This window comes from Phoxinus phoxinus, assembly GCF_949152265.1.
Source record: "Phoxinus phoxinus genome assembly, chromosome: 6".
NCBI lineage: Eukaryota > Metazoa > Chordata > Actinopteri > Cypriniformes > Leuciscidae > Phoxinus > Phoxinus phoxinus.
Window position 1 is genome coordinate 14,711,951 of NC_136881.1, and position 16,539 is coordinate 14,728,489.

The window sequence follows — 16,539 nt, forward strand, 5'->3', positions numbered from 1 at the left end:
ACATTCAGTCATCTTGAGTGTACACTGGTATGTATAAGGGAGCCAGCTGGGTACATGTTCATACATATTGTACAGGCTGTCGTTTACTAACAACATGAATTAAGATCACCTAAATATGTGTGACATAAATCTGACAGAATCTCTGTGTAATAGAGATTTAAAGTGTTTTTCTAAGTCTATTTATTTATGCATGAGCTTAAAGGTTGTGTGATGATGTTGTCCACCCTTTCCCTGTAGTACTGCTATCAACGAGCCTGTCAAATTTCTGGGCTGAATATTTCAGTTTGGAAAAACCGATGTCCTCCCTGTAACTGCCAAACAGTCATACTCCTACATGCATACACTCAAACATAGACACATTAATCCAAACATACATACACACTGAACGCATACAAACACTCTTGCAATCCCAAGCTTTTTTTCATTCTCTTAAGTAATCCATATTACTTGTGTGTACAGTACAGTATATATGCCCTCTGCGTGTACATGCATCTGTCTCATGAAGGCCTGGAAACAATGCCAACACATTGCAGCGGAGAAACAAATGTTCAGATTTATAGTTCCTGAGTAAACATGATATATACACAAAGGAAAACGAGAGAGAGAGAGAATGTGGAGGGAGATTTGTGAGTGAATCTGTGTGTTTGCATTGGAGAGTGAGAAGAACAGAGCAATTTTACTAAATGTAACTGCAGAAAGTGCATTTAAACATCTGCTCTGTTTTAGGTGGAGCTTACTTACACATCCAAAAGAGAACAGGGTGAAAAACGAATCATATATTAATGGCCTTATGATAATCTGTATGAATATGTGTCAACATAAAGATACAAATACATAAACATGCCACCCCTGAAATAGACTCATACATACATACATACATACATACACACACTGTCCCTGTAATCTTGTGCGTCTGTAATCTTTACAGTTTAATCCTCCATTAAAATATCTATAGATGTCAATCCCACCAAATCTATAATTATTACACTACACAAATGTTAAATGCAATAATATTTATTAAACGCATATAAAAGCCACGGATTAGGCCTACTTGTATTTACTCGTTCTTTTTTCTTGCATAATAATAAATAAAGATATTTATTGCAATAACAGGAGGTCAGTCAATAAGCTTTGCCTGCCAGCTGTCAGCATGATAAATACAGGTTCAGATGGACTGAGTGAACTCAGTTTCACATTCGCTAGATTGATACAATAATTAAATAAAAGATCATTGTAAATCGTGCAGCCGCGCTCATACCTGTACGGACAAACGTGCGCGCGGATAGCACGGGTTTATGACAGAGAAGCGCACGTGGCCTCGCGAGCCGCGGGATCATCCCGGGAGAAACCGAATTAAAGCGGGCTAGATAATATCAGCGGAGGAGGAGGGCTCGTGATAGATATTTCTACGTCAAAAGAAAAGAAAAAAGAAAGAAATAAAAAGAGGCGTCGCTGATCTGATGCTCTTGTACCAGAGGACTCTGCGAGACGCGCCTCTCCGCGTAAAGAAAAAACAACGACTAAAGTTTGGGAATAACATGCACAGCAACTCATACGTGTATCACCATGCAACATCGTGTGGAGCGCAAAGGTGTTTATCCTTTTATCACCTCACAAAAAATGTTAACACATCAAAAGCTAGGACAAATTGCATAAAAAAGCGTCTTACCGGCTTTGCAGGGATCCTTGTAGTCTATCGTCTCTGTTTTCTCCTCTTCATAATAATCATAACTGTCATCATAATCTAAACAGCTGTGCACGGACACTTTGCCCCAAAAAGTCAAGCCGGCCAGCAATAGTGTGATCCAATTCATTTTACTGGTCAGTGCGGGGTGAATGTAGTCCATCTGAAGTTTGAATGAGCGCGGATCAAAGTGGAGTGTCTCGAAAGAGTCCGGTAGTGGTGAATTTAGCGCTACACGCGCGGTGTGGACATCATCGTGTTCATTATCATCATTGGTCCGGTTCGACAGACGGGGCAGGGCCGTCAGTGTCGCGGCATCTCAGCTGGACGACAGATACCAGCTCACTTTTCTTTTCTCTTGCAGTCAGGTTTCCTGAAGAGGGAGAGCTGCAATGAAGGTCAGTCTTTAAATCAAATGAAGTAAAGTCACTGGAGACAGAGGGTGAGACATGATATACATTTAAATTATTATTTAAATGAAGATGTTTAGCCTAACATATTTAAATTAACCTGAGCAGAGTTACACACCATCCCCATACAGTAGCCTAGCTCAAAAAACCTCGATAGATAGATAGATAGATAGATAGATAGATAGATAGATAGATAGATAGATAGATAGATAGATAGATAGATAGATAGATAGATATTTTACGCACTATCAGAAATTTAAAGAACAGACATATTTTTCGTGCAGTATAAACACAGGAAACTAGGCTATCTGGTTTACTTTAACAATGGCAACCGATTTCACCCAAAACGAGCCGGTAGCTGTAAAAGTCACACGTTCACTAAAATTTGCGCAATAATCCGGCAAATGAACTGTTTTTTCCGTCGCCTATACAAAACTTCAGGATGTAACGCAAGTTCCATGTAGGTGAGATCGTATTTAAAAACTGTTATAAATTGAATAGTTGCTTTATTAGGAGGTGACAGTAAAAGCGGCTGTGGTGTGACATTTAACAAACCTATTTAACTCCCCTCATAAAGTAGGTCTCTCTCTCTCTCTCTCTCTCTCTCTCTCTCTCTCTCTCTCTCTCTCTCTCTCTCAGACACACACGTCTCTGAACTAAAAGCAGTTTCTCAGTGTGTAATTTGCTGCGTGAAGCTGCTTTAATTTGGTCAGTGTAGCTATGTACCTCAAAATAGCTGCAGCCAGCTGAGACAAGGAAGCCAAGAAATAGTATACGAGAGGAAATAAGTGAGCAGGTTATAGCTGATATATTTATTTAATTCAACACATCTTTAGCAGAATGTATTAAACTTCTCTGACTTATATGAAGTGACTGTCAAAACGCCGAAAGGACTCGTGAAGACGGCTTTGAACTCGTTTATCCATTCTCAGGTCCTGACAAATACAGTTTGCGGGCGATAACCCTGGGGCCTTCAGGTAGGCTACTCTTCTAGCGCCTATTTACCTCAGGACAGTTCACGGCGAAGCCGGTCCGATTTAAGCGCAATCGTCATATCTGACAGACCAGAGCGCAAGTAGCCTATATGGAGGAGCGCGAAGAGACTCAAACCTTTACCGCGCGCTACTTTACAAACATAAAGAATAGACGCGCCGTAGTTTAACACTGTGGCGTCAAACCTTGTTAAAATATGAGAGAGACGGAGCTTACCTCAGAGAATGCCCTCAGGGTCTACTGTTTTACAGCCTCAAAGCGCAGGCTCATCCTGAGTACTGCCCTCATATTCCCCCTCTCTCTCTCTCTCTCTTTCTCTCTCTCCCTCCCTCTCTCTCTCTGGAAACACTTCTCCCACAGCCATTGGAATATTAGAGTGAGCTTGCTGACTGGTACCGCTTATTCCAAACGTGCCCATTTCCCTGGAGATTAACGCGTCTCTCTCCTTCTCTCTCTCCTGACACACACATACACACAGATTAGTTCCCCCCCTCCCTCACGGCAAGGTAACTGTGTGTTGACGTCACGCCGTCAATCCATCAAGCCATGCCTCACTTGGCAAAAAACTCATGCACTGCACTACAAGAGTGTTTGTAAACGAGCTTTACTGTGGTTAAAATGACCACAGCATGCATGATTGGCTGCTAACAGGCCATTTGTGCATCCTGATAAGAAGTCAGAGAGAGTAGGTATAGCCTATAGCAAACAATGCAGTGCAAATATGTTTTTGACAGGAGGGGAATCTCCTAATAAATGGAACATGGAACATCTGAAGCTTTCTCTGTAGGTTTGAGTGCATGCGAGTGAATGTGTGTGTGTGTAGATAAAGTTTTGCCTATGTTGTGAGGACCAGTAACAAAATAGTAAAATGCAGAAAGGTTTGTGAGATTAGAGTTAGAGTTAGGGGATAAAAAATATCATTAGATCCGCCTAAACAACATTTCATTTTAATTAATAGAAGAATAAAAAAATAACATACATAATTGAATACAAATATCAAAATCAAATGATATAAAAAACACATTATTAAAAAATATTAATATCATAAAAAGTAAGAATCTGTTTCTAAAATAATAAAGGAGATATAGTATATGATCGGTTTGCAATTATTACAGAGTGTTTCTGTTTCTGGAGGACTAATATATACTACAGTATGAAAGATAAGGATAAATTACATTTGTAATATATGATGTTTTTATTAACAAAGTTCGGGAGGAACACGTTCAAATGATCTATCCGATCAGCACAAGAGAAGGCCAATATACACAGTCGACTCATCTATGTTCCTCGACAGTTTTTTGCATCCTTCCCTCCACCACCCCGACTCCTCAGTCTCGGCTGGTTCTTATCCCAGCAAGGGATGCGGGGGGAGTATCTGGGTTCGGGCCAAATTCCGAGCTCGGAGCCGGGAGCCCTCCCCTTGCCAGCACTTCAAATACGCATACTCTTTTACTCTATCCGTTTATTTGTGTGAACTCGTGAAGTTCTGTCCGTAATTAGGCTAGCGATAGATTGCAAATTGTTTGTGTATGGGTTCGGATACTGTATTTTTGAAAATGTCCTCACAAATATAGTGAAGCATGTTGAAAACCATCTTGTGAGGACATCTGAGGTGGTCTTCATTATTTTAAATGCTTATAAATCAGCCAAGAAAAACGTATGTTTAAACGACAGTGATTTTCCTTTGCCACGCCGGTATTTGCCGATGTCACTTTGTAAAGAAACACCACACGTGCCTATAAACTGAACAAGTAATACGCATGCGCATGATGTCACTGTTTTCGCAAATTCACATTTTTGTAGTTTACACAGAGACTATAACGATTTCGGGTTAGGCACTTTGAAACCCCGTTTTCAAAAGTTTGCATTTTCAGGTCCCCAAAACGCTGTTGTTGTGTAAATGAACGGCCAAATTGCATAAAAAGTTTTTTGTTTTTACTTGAAAACTGTGTCTTGTAAATAGCCCCTTAAATCCATTCTTTGTACCCCGCTTAATACATCTGAGATGATTTGACAGATGCCAGATCTTCTAATCGTGATAACTGATCTCTGGCTAATTTGGTTCTTCAAACAAATGTGCTGATTTGATTAAAGGGGTGGTTGAGTATGATTTCACTTTCTAACTTTAGTTAGTGTGAAATGTTGCTGTTTGAGCAAAAACAACATCTGCAAAGTTACAACGCTCAAAGTTCAAAGCAAAGGAAGATATTTGCTTTTAAAGAAAAGGACTACAACAAACGGCTGGTAGGGACTACATGACATTCTTCCCGGGTTAGTGACATCACCAACCCTAAAATGTACATAAACCCCGCCCCCGGGAACATGCAGTCCATGTTGAGAAGAGGAAAAGTTGTTGTATAAGAGTACGTGAGTCAGCTCAAACTTTAGCATCCATCTTTTCACATGCAATAGAAAGTCACTGTGTGCATCTCACAATAGTTCCTATACAAGCGATTTATAGATTAACATGACAGAATATCCTAATTGATGATAGTTAACACATCAGCAACATAAAAATATATCAACTAACAATTCAGAGACGTCCTGTTACATTCTACATGTTGTCTCTCCATCTTTGTCTGACTGTTTTAACATTAAAGGCAGAACAGTTTCTGTCATTTTAGTGTGTCTGCGTGAGGTTATCGCAGCTGCTAACACACATGAGCTCTTGAAACCCCGCCCTCTGCAGCAGCTCATTTGCATTTAAAGGGCCAGGCACAAAACGATGCGTTTTTGCAAACCCTCAAAAAGTGACAACTTTAACATGCTATATAAAAATATCTGTGGGGTATTTTTTGCTACAACTTCACACACACACACACACACACACACACACACACACACACACACACACACACACACACACACACACACACTCTCTCTCTGGGGACATCCACGATTTATTTTACATCTTGTGAAAAGGGCATTTTACCACTTCTTTTAAAATATCTTGAGATAACTGCCTGTTCTTCTGTTCATTGGAAAGAGCAGATATATTGATACTCGAAACGCCATGATGATCCATGATGATTATTTCTAGTGCATGTCAGCTGCTAAATATTGCATTTGATAAGACATTTTCCATTAAAATTAATAACCTAAGGTGGCCAATCAACTCAGGCTTTTAAAAAATGTGGTACTATTATGAGTCCTTATGGAAACCACCACAGTGAGTTAGAGTAATCATATTTGACCAGGTAAGGTGTAACATTTTTTATATATTAATTGATTTGGAGATTTCACTCCATAGAATCCACACATACACGAAACAAGGTAAATGTGTCACATACTAGGAGAAAATTAGGCTTTGATCTCTTAAACCTAAAATGTTTGAATTGCTCTATTGGAATCTCAACGCAGTTCTTACACAGTACTTCAGCACTAATCAGGACTTTAATGGATGACATCTGATCCACAGTAACCATCGCAGAATTATACTGTTCATTGGGATGGAGACATAACATAAGTGAGAAACATAATTAAGTAAAGAGGCTATTAGCATGGAGCTATCAGATTGACTAACAAAAAAATTGACTAAAAATTTAAGTTTACATAACAAATTAGAAAACTTTCATACTCACAAGTTGCTCTAATCAAACCCTCTAAGTAGTAGTAGTAAATTTAAATAAACAGAGCAACAGTTTTAGGAGCAATCAAAAAAATACTGTATTTATGAAAAAGAGATTAATCAATGCATGTTAACTAAACACAAAAATATTTCTTATTTTCTAAACTGTGAAACGCTTTGTAAACTTTTTATATTAAAGTTAAATCACATTAACAAGAAGTAGCCATGCTGATGGTCATTACACACACTTGCCAATGATATTGTTTTTATACAACAGCTATATCTTGAAAATTTGGGGGATCAAACGATTTTGGGTCTGGAGTCACAAATGTAATGGTCCTTTTTGGTTCTTAATGTAATAAAGGCCCACATTTTAACCTTTGGTATTTGGCACAAATTTTCACGTTTTCAAGCCCTCATAGAGAACAGAGCTGTAAAGGCCATGACATACCAAGTCATTGGTCATCCGTTGGCCATTGAGCATCTGTCAACTCAGTTTCAGCTGTGTGTTCCACAAAATTGGAACTAGTCGGAGCATTGTGTGTGCCTTTTAGGCCGATTGAGAATGTTGAATCGATGTCGGAGCCGTTGGTGAGAGACTCTAATTGGCAGTTCAGCTTAGCGAACCAGTGCACAAGAAGAAAAACAAAGTATCGAAAGCAAGCAAATGCTCAAGTCAAGAGGGCACACACACAGAAGGCTTTTCTATACATCTTCATTCTACCTGAACATTCCAATACACAAATAGGCTATTTTCATGACATAATGGCCGTCTAGAATGAAAAAAAAAGAGAAAACCAACTGATCAACATGATTCATATTCAAAATTAGGTCTGTCACAATTCCTTGATTAAGAATGAAGCATTTATATAGCGCTTTCATATACTACTGTACACCCAAAGCACTTTACAATCATATCAGGGGATCTCTCCTCAACCACCACCAGTGTGAGCATCCACTTGGATGATGCGACGGCAGCCACAGTACAACGGCGCCAGTGCGCTAACCACACACCAGCTATAGGTGGAGAGGAGAGAGAGTGATAGAGCCAATTCAGTGGATGGGGATTATTGGGAGGCCATGGTTGGCAAGGGCCAATGGGTGGAATGTGGCCAGGACACCGGGGTTACACCCCTACTCTTTAGGAGAAATGCGATGGGATTTTTAATGACCACAGAGAGTCAGGACCTCAGTTTAACGTCTCATCCGAAGGACGGTGCTCTTTGACAGTATAGTGTCCCCATCCCTCTACTGGGGCATTAGGACCCACACAGACCATAGGGTGAGCACCCCCTGCTGGCCTCACTTCCAGCAGCAACCTGGTTTTCTCAGGAGGTCTCCCATCCAGGTACTGATCAGGCTCAATCCTGCTCAGCTTCAGTGGGCAGTCTCGGGCTACAGGGTGATATGGCTGCTGGTATAAAAGTCGAGTGCTTGATTTAAAAAAATTCAACAAATTAGCCTAGTTAAATCAAATTAACTTTTATGAGTATTTAGAACTTGTTTTTTCTTTTGAGTTCACCAAACTGACACATCTTAAGTAATCTGAATTGTTTCATTGTTTTGAGTTTTATGAACTTAATTTAGTTTAGACAAACTTTGCTAAACTAAGTATAGCAAACATCTTAATTGAAACACTGGGTGATTTATGAAGTAATGTAGGCTATTATGCCATGTAATATTTGGGGGAGCCGTATGCATTTTGATGAGAAAATGAGACACATTCAAGTATTGTACAATGCAATGGGAATACATACCTGTACATGTGAGCATGAGGCCAGCTCTTTCCAGTAATGTAGTGGTTCCCAAACTGGGGTACGTGTACCCCTGGAGGTACATGAGGTGACAGAGGGGGAACATGAACAAAATTCTCAGCCCAATTTTTAAAAAATCATTAAAACCAAGCATGCATTTATAAAGGACAAAATGCTGCCTCTAATGTAAAAACAGGAAAATCGTAGTGCCGTAAGGTCAAATACAATATTTTGCGGTCAAAACTGACTGCATCCACACAAACAGCATGCATATGATAGGCTGCATGCAGACTATGCTGCCTCAAAGCGTGATGTCAACAATAATTTTTTTTTTTTTTTTCAAGCCATCTCACGGTATTTTCATAACAATACAAGCCTTTATTACAGTGCAGAAATTATAAAAACATTTTTTTCTGTAATAAAAATTATTCTTTTTTACATACTGTAAAATGAAAAAAAATTAATATATTTTTTTTTGTTATTGTTAAGCAGTGTAGGGCTATTTTATTTTTTTAGCAAGATACAAGTAAGGGATAAGAAAAAATAAAACTGTCAATTAGACAAAGGTCAGAAAGAAATGGTATTACACTTGACATTTCTGTCCCCCTCACTTCTGAAATGTTGGCTACGCCCCTGGGGGTGCCCAATCCTTTTCCTAGAGATTTACTGTACCTTCTGCAAAGTTCAGCTCCAACCCTGATCAAAGACAACTGTGTGGATGATAGCGTTAATTTGGAAACGCAACATGTGCCATTTTAACAGATTTGTAATGTAAATCATTTATAAACCTATGCAACACAGGAGAATACATTAATGTTTCTAAATATGCGAACTGCAGTTCGTGATTTCAAAATAAAAGTTTGCATGTTTTGACGTCTACATGTTCTTGTTCAAGAAATGACAGTTGGCTGTAGCATTTCTATTGTAAAGAAGTGGCCATATATTAAAATATTAAAGATTAAGTGGACATTTGAATTAAATGTATTTGGCCAATGTTAAACAAAGATTTGTTCATACTGTAAAGTGTAACAACAAAAATCACCGGTGCGAACAACACAAGCCGGTGGCGCTCTCTGCAGGCATTTGTTATAATACGTAATGTACATAATCTTTTTATTATATTACATTATGTATTTAAACAGTGTTTTTCAATTTTTCAATAAAACCATAAACCAATTATTATTGCCTCAGAGTTATTATATATGTATTTTAAGTAATTTCAAAGGCTATTTGTTCACCTAGGTCTATTTTTATTACCAAAAAATCAATATTATCCGATTACTCAATTGTTAAAATAATTGACCGATTACTCGATTACCAAAATAATTAGTCACGTTAGTGACAGCCCTATTAAAAATGATAAGCAAAGCAATGCTTTGTTTACGGTTTGTATATCCACAGTCCCAGTAATTTTTTTATTTTATTTTTTCACAAAAGATAACAGCATTTGGGTTTGGAATGACATAATTAAATTACTACTATTATTACTTATTTAAAAAAATAAAAAAGCACAGACCTGACAGGAACATATCAAGAAGACACTTTGGGGTTTCTTGTCCAAAAGAGAGCCTTGAAGGAATAGAGAAAAAAGAAAGACAGACAATTAATTTACTAAGACTATTGACTGACTATTTACTAATTATTGTATTGTAATTAAATTACTGTCCTGAGTCCTAACTACACAACCTAAAAACACACTACCGTAAGTCAAAGTTTAAGTCTGCGGATGATAACGTCTCGGTTACTAAAAGTAACCTCGGTTCCCTGAGAGAAGGGAACGAGTATTGCGTAAGGCTAGCTTACGCTATGGGAAAACTCCTTTTCTCGAGAATATTGAAGCCAAAATTATCCTTATAATTTTATATATGTAAAACGCAGCGCAGCTGCACAAACCTATGGCGAGGCTGCTGAGCCACGTGAACCTATCAGGTCGCTTTACGCCTTGTCACGTCAGAGCCCGCCAATATGGGAGTGGCTTAAGCCTAAAAGAAGCCCATTTCCTGCCATAGGAATTTAGGTTAAATCGACTGAAGCCAACGACCCGATCTAAGCAAGGTTATGCAATACTCGTTCCCTTCTCTCAGGGAACCAATGTTACGTTACGAGACGTTTCCTTTCGAGAGTACTCATGTATTGCGTAAGGCTAGCCTACGCTATGGGAACCCCATTTAAAACGCCATGCGTGCTTATAACCCACACATACTATGGCCCGGGAAGGAAGCCCGGGGCCCATAGAAGAGTAAGTTATGACCCCAAAAAGAGACCAACGTCAGTGGGCCTTATAAGGGGATATGTATAACTAGACCAGACAGCGCCGGGCCTTAAGTGTTATATAATGCTTAAGCATTTTTCCTATATGGAAAGAACCTTAGCTTGCAAAGCGGGAACTTCCAAGTTATAGAACTTGATAAACGTGGACGGAGAGGCCCAGCCAGCCGCCGCACAGATATCTTCAAGTGGTATTCCACTGGACCAAGCCCATGATGATGAGGCCATGCCTCTACTGGAAGGAGCTCTGATGCCCATGGGGATGATCATCTCCGTGTGGGTTAGCCAGAGGTGGCGCTCTAGCACAGTCAGATTAGCCATGTTCCTGCCGATCGCCTGGGCGGTAACCTTCGTCGCGCGTAGCGCTAAGTCAGTACCGCTACGCAATCCTTAAAAGTCTCAGGATCAGGTCCGGACTCAACCATGGAGCGGAGAAGTTTCGCCTGAAGTACCTGGAGGACGGCCATCGTGTGAAGCGCCGACGTAGCCTGCCTGGCGCAGGCTCGACCAGCGAGAGCTGAGGTGGTACGGCAGGGCTTCGATGGGTCCGTAGCCTTTGACTGCCATCCTCTAGCGGAGAGCGCGCAAAGGTGCGCGGCGATAGCTTCTTCCAGTGGCGGAATGCTGTCATAACCCTTCTCCTTCGCGCCGCCGAGTGTCGAGAGCGTGTCAAGCCGAGGATGTGAGACGAGCTGAAAAGGGAGCCTTCCATGACTTTGTCAGCTCGTCATGAACTTCAGGGAAGAAGGGGAAGAAGCCTTAGCGGAGGAGCTTGACGGCGACCTTGCAAGAACCACTCATCCAGCCTGCTTCGCGAGGCCTGTCTCCCACGGCCTTCGTCAGGAGTCTCATTAGTTCAGCGTCGAGGGAAGCCCTGACGCCACTGGAACTGTCCTGAGCCGAACACGCAGGGTCCACGATAGAGCCCGACCATTCCTCACTTTGAGACGCAGCGATGAAAACGCTGTTGTCTTCATCATCCTCCGCTTCCGGTCCGCCAAAGGAAACAGGAACGGCCGCTAGCTGAGAGGGGCGCTGTTCATCCTGCGTGAAAAAGACCGGTGAAGGAGGTTCTGAGAGCGATGCACGCGGGGATATATCCGGCGTGGGCTCGCTCGTGCGCTCTGGCTTTCTCTGCAGGGACGACAGCATCATTTCGTCGCACTCTTGGCAGCCGCCCTTGGAGAGTGCAGCATCGGCATGGTCACGGCCCAAGCAAGTGGTGCAGAGGATGTGACGATCTCTGCCCGATAGAGGGCCTATGCGCGAGGCACAGGATGTACGAGGCATTTGAAACAACGCCTTGCTCTTTTTGTGAGCAGAAAATGGTCTTCTTACAGGCTTAAGCCATGCCCATATTGGTGGGCTCTGACGTGACGCGACCTGATAGGTTCACGTGGCTCAGCTGCCTCGCCATAGGTTTGTGCAGTTGCAATGCCGCAGCACAGCCAATCAGTGCGCTAGAATGCTCTGCTGTGCAGCTGCACTGCGTTTTACATAAAATTATAAGGATAATTTTGGCTTCAATATTCTCGAGAAAAGGAGTTTTCCCATAATATAAGCTAGCCTTACGCAATACGAGAGTACTCTCGAAAGGGAACTTGCAGACATTAAGTTTTATGAATCATTTTTTTAGACTTTTAGATTAAGATTAAGTGAATTTACTGAAAGACTAACAGGAAACTACATTCATTATCTAAATTCATTCTCACATTATTTCAGTCCTAGTTTATGCCTAAATGTGGGGGGTTTTATTCTAAATGGGCTATTTTGAATAAAACGTTGAGTATTTTGTATCCTAGGATATGATTGTCGTTCATTCATTGTAAAATAACTGTCATAATTTTTTTTAGCCATTTAATCTTACCTCGCAGCTCGCACTCTTTAACGGTTAAAACTGGAGCGTCGCTACCTATTTTTTTACAGTCTATGGTCGCTACATGTGTCCGAGCCTCCTTTGGAAAATGTCACGTCATATCTAGCAACAACATTGTAAGCAATTATATCGTTAGAAACGTTTAGTATTCAGTTACTTACATTTTAGACAGCGTTTCTCCAGTTGTGTCGCCAACATAAGTGGTTCCAAACGAAGCTACAACAGAAACATCTCCAAACAACACGGTGGTGTTTTGTTCAGATTTAATTTAGCGAATCAGTTGAGTGAATGATGTCGCCACCTACTGGCGTAACGATACCACCTGTTAAACGGAGTAGTATGAAGCTGCAGACTCGGAGCCTGCCGCATCTACAGTCCCCGCACCCAGAGTCCCGCATTCTCAGTCCCCTCGTTTTTCGAGACAGCGCCACCTATCAAATTGGATCGGATAAACACATAAACACGTGAAGAACCGAAACGTGAGTATCGTCAATTTTATTTAATGATTTCTTTTTTTAATCAAACTACTTTATAGCTCATCGATACACCAATATATGAACAGTCTATTTAATATTTGTAATGATAGTTTGTAACAAAATTTGAGCCGTTAACATGTTTTTTCGCCTTTTTCCCTAACGTTAGCCTTTAACCATGGACTTATTGTAGACAAGCCATTGTAAAAAATTAGTTGACATTAAAGTTGACCAATTAAATACATTATATGTGTTAATATCAAAGAATGTCATCATTAATTATTTAATCAGATTTACCTTTTTTTAATTATCGGAACTTTTCTCCTAAAACTATTGAATTAATTAATGCCGGAGTAGTTATTTTACTTTATATAATTTATGTAGACTACTTAAATTAGTTCTTATAAAACGTAAAGTATTAAAATGGATCAATATTAATTTTACTGTGATATGAAGTTGTTGCCAGCCATTCACAACTCATAGGTTACAGTTGCCTAATAATCAAATTTGCTATGCCTTCACTTTGTATTAACCAGTAGCCTATATGGTATTAACATGTGAGTTAGAATGTGTCATTTGGTCTTTTTTTGAGGGTTCCTTGTTTTAATTTGTATTTACTGAAATTTGACTGTATGGGCTCTGTGGGGTGGTCTTACATTTTTAATTTGAGTTTGACTCTCTCTTTTTTTTTTGAAGATGGATATAACAATTCAAACGGGGAATTCACTTCCAGAAATACAGAAATGTATTAAATGCTGCAGTGATTTTCACTGCCCATTCTGTGCCCCGATATATTTCAATCCGACAAAGTTGTCCAAAGTTCAGAAACATGTTAAGGGACACTTCAACAGAGCAGTGCAACATGAAGGTAACATTAGCAAACATCTTTTTTTTTTGCTTTTTGAAAGATCATAAGACTGTGTGTGACAGTGCAATTGTATGCTGTTGTATTCCATGGTACACCGTACATCGATGCGGTCGCCCCTGCCGAACCCAGCAACATTACCATTGCTTGTATTGCCAGTCCACAATTTTAAGAAAGCCAGATTTATAAATGGAGGTTTTTTGAATGCAATTGAAGACACAAATAAAGTCACTAACACAATTCTTTCTTCCTTTTTTTTTTTGCTTTGTCCTGTTTACAGCAAGATGACAGTGATTAAGGTGATCGTTAAATAAAGTACAGAATTGTTTATTATTGGTGTTTTGTCTATTATTTGAGTTTTGCTTCACATGCAAAATATCAAAAAACAGGTTTTGTAATGTTAGCATGGTATAATGTTAATTAGACCATTATATGTTGAACTGAAAGAAAAAATGGAATTTGAAACATTGTACAAAAACAAACTAAAACATTGTAGCAATATAATATCACATCATATTTTTCAGATGATAGTTAAATCTGTATTTGTATCTGTTACATCAGTAATTTCCTTTCAATTACACCCACGCTCAAAAAATAAATACTGGGTAATTAGTTAGTTTGAGAACACAATGATTTTTTTTTTTTTTTTGGTACATGCATCAAGCAGGGAACGCAAATATTTATTTGGATAACTTTAAATAAAAAGAGACCGTAATCTTGCATTCCAATGTTTTCAATGGCATTTGGATAAGGGTGTTATACGATCTTCCGAACAGCAGGAGGCGCTGTCTCGAAAAACGAGGGGACTGAGAATGCGGGACTCTGGGTGCGGGACTGTAGATGCAGCAGGCTCCGAGTCTGCAGCTTGATAATGTTGGTTAAACGTCAGGAGAAATCCCCACCTTGACAGCCTGTCTGCAACGTGCAAACACAGACAATGAGACTTTTATATCAGGACGCTGTTCTACGAATCTGATTCATATTCAATTACCATAATTTATTGCAGTATAATGTTCTTCTTCATTTTATTTTAAATATAAATATTGAAGTCTATAGGCTACATAAACGTAGTGGCTCTGCTTTCATACAAATTTGTAATATATTTAACACTTGTTGGTGTTTTTGGCATGAGTGTGCATGTAGCCTAATATTTCATTAGAGAAAGGCATGGACAAGAGAAATGCATGGACTGGGTGAAGTCTGGTTCTACACAACTGCACGTGTAAGTGGGGAGTGAGGAACCGTGCCCTTTGACCCTGTGTGTGACCTCAGTCCTGGTGTGTAGTGGAGTCCTTCTGTGAGTAAACACACACTTGGCCAACGGGAAGAGAGGATTTCCTCTGTTTAAACACTGTGTGTGAGAGTGTGTGTTCCAGGAGAGAGGAGACAGAAGCGAGGTCAGTGAAAGGGATGTACTGAGATTTGAACATTTTCACTGTTACTCTGTTTGCATCAAATGGCTCTTTACAGGCTGAATAAATAATCTGTCTTAAAATTCCGTACAGCAGTATATCACCCATTTCCATTCACATAAAAGGATGGTGAGAATATGCAATTAGGCAAACCAGTAAACAAGGAGAAATGGTGGAATGAAAAGAAAACCCATAAAGGCATGGGTTTACCATGAACACAATGCAAACTGTTTGTGTGTGTGCTTAAGATAAAGTTTCAAATTAAAATAGAACTTAATTGAACGATAGTTTATATTTAAATTTTAATATAAACCAGTGCAATTATGATTTCAAAGAAACAGAACAGCTGCAGAAGGAGAGATATAAAAATATACATTTGTAAAATCCCCTTGCACAGAAATGTACATTTACAATTACATGAGGCACATAGTCCAGTATATTCTGAAAGGAGCTGAGCTTTGAGCCCCGTACCAACACACGGAAATCACCATGCTGTGATTTTCCTTAAGTAAAGAGTGTGTGTGTGTGTCAGGAACTGGTGTCTCTTTGAGTCTGTCTCTGGATGTGTGAGATATGTTTCCTTTCCAGAGTGGAAGTGCATTATGATCAGCTTTAGAGAGTGTGTGTAATGTATGGACGTTTCTGCAAGCATTGTGGACATTTCTGCAAGTAGTTTGTGACTAAATGGAATCCTAACCGAACATACAGCATGAAAGAAAATATTTTCTTTTATATTTTTTTATTTTAAATATTTTTAAAGACATTAAAAAAGCGTATTTACATTGTTTGTGAGACCGTATTAAAGGTACACTGTAACTTTTGTCTAAAAATAAAAACTGTATGCATTTTGCTGAAGAACTTGTTTTGGTTGTGCTTCGGTTCTGCGTGACTGTGCGGATGAATATGACCCTTCACAATAGAACATGCTTTACAATGACCTCTGTTAGAGAGATATAGCAATTTATATTTCAATAAAATATCTTACTCACCTTTTGAGTAATAAAAATATCGCTCTCTGCATCGCTTTTACAACATTTAAATTATCTCAGTTCTTGCAATCTCTGAGCCAACGTTGATTCTCGTTGTATTACGAGTTCTGTCACATTCAGCAAACTCTCCTCTGATCAGCGTTTTTATAAACGGGTGATTCCCTGGAGTTTGGAGATTTAGCGTGTTCCATGTCAACCTTTCTCACTCGTTGAGACACGCATGGGCGAGTGATGTATGAAATGTCCT

The 16,539-nt window shown here is 39.5% G+C and overlaps 1 protein-coding gene across 4 annotated transcripts in view; it reads right to left on the reverse strand.

Annotated features, from left to right (window-relative positions):
* The window catches only part of tll1 (tolloid-like 1), a 55,723-nt gene extending 42,910 nt beyond the window's left edge, over positions 1 to 12,813 (reverse strand). For 2 of the 4 annotated variants that reach the window (XM_079616814.1, XM_079616811.1), the window contains exons 1-2: positions 3,304 to 3,553; positions 1,670 to 2,071 (exon numbers count right to left, since the gene is read on the reverse strand). In XM_079616814.1, the coding sequence (XP_079472940.1) occupies positions 1,670 to 1,847 (178 nt within the window). In that variant the 5' untranslated portion in view covers positions 1,848 to 2,071; positions 3,304 to 3,553. Of the gene's footprint in view, positions 1 to 1,669; positions 2,072 to 3,303; positions 3,554 to 8,412; positions 8,483 to 9,925; positions 9,979 to 12,714 lie in introns of those variants that run through there. The other 2 variants (XM_079616812.1, XM_079616813.1) reach the window with 2 other exon arrangements.
* Positions 12,814 to 16,539: the final 3,726 nt, after the last annotated feature.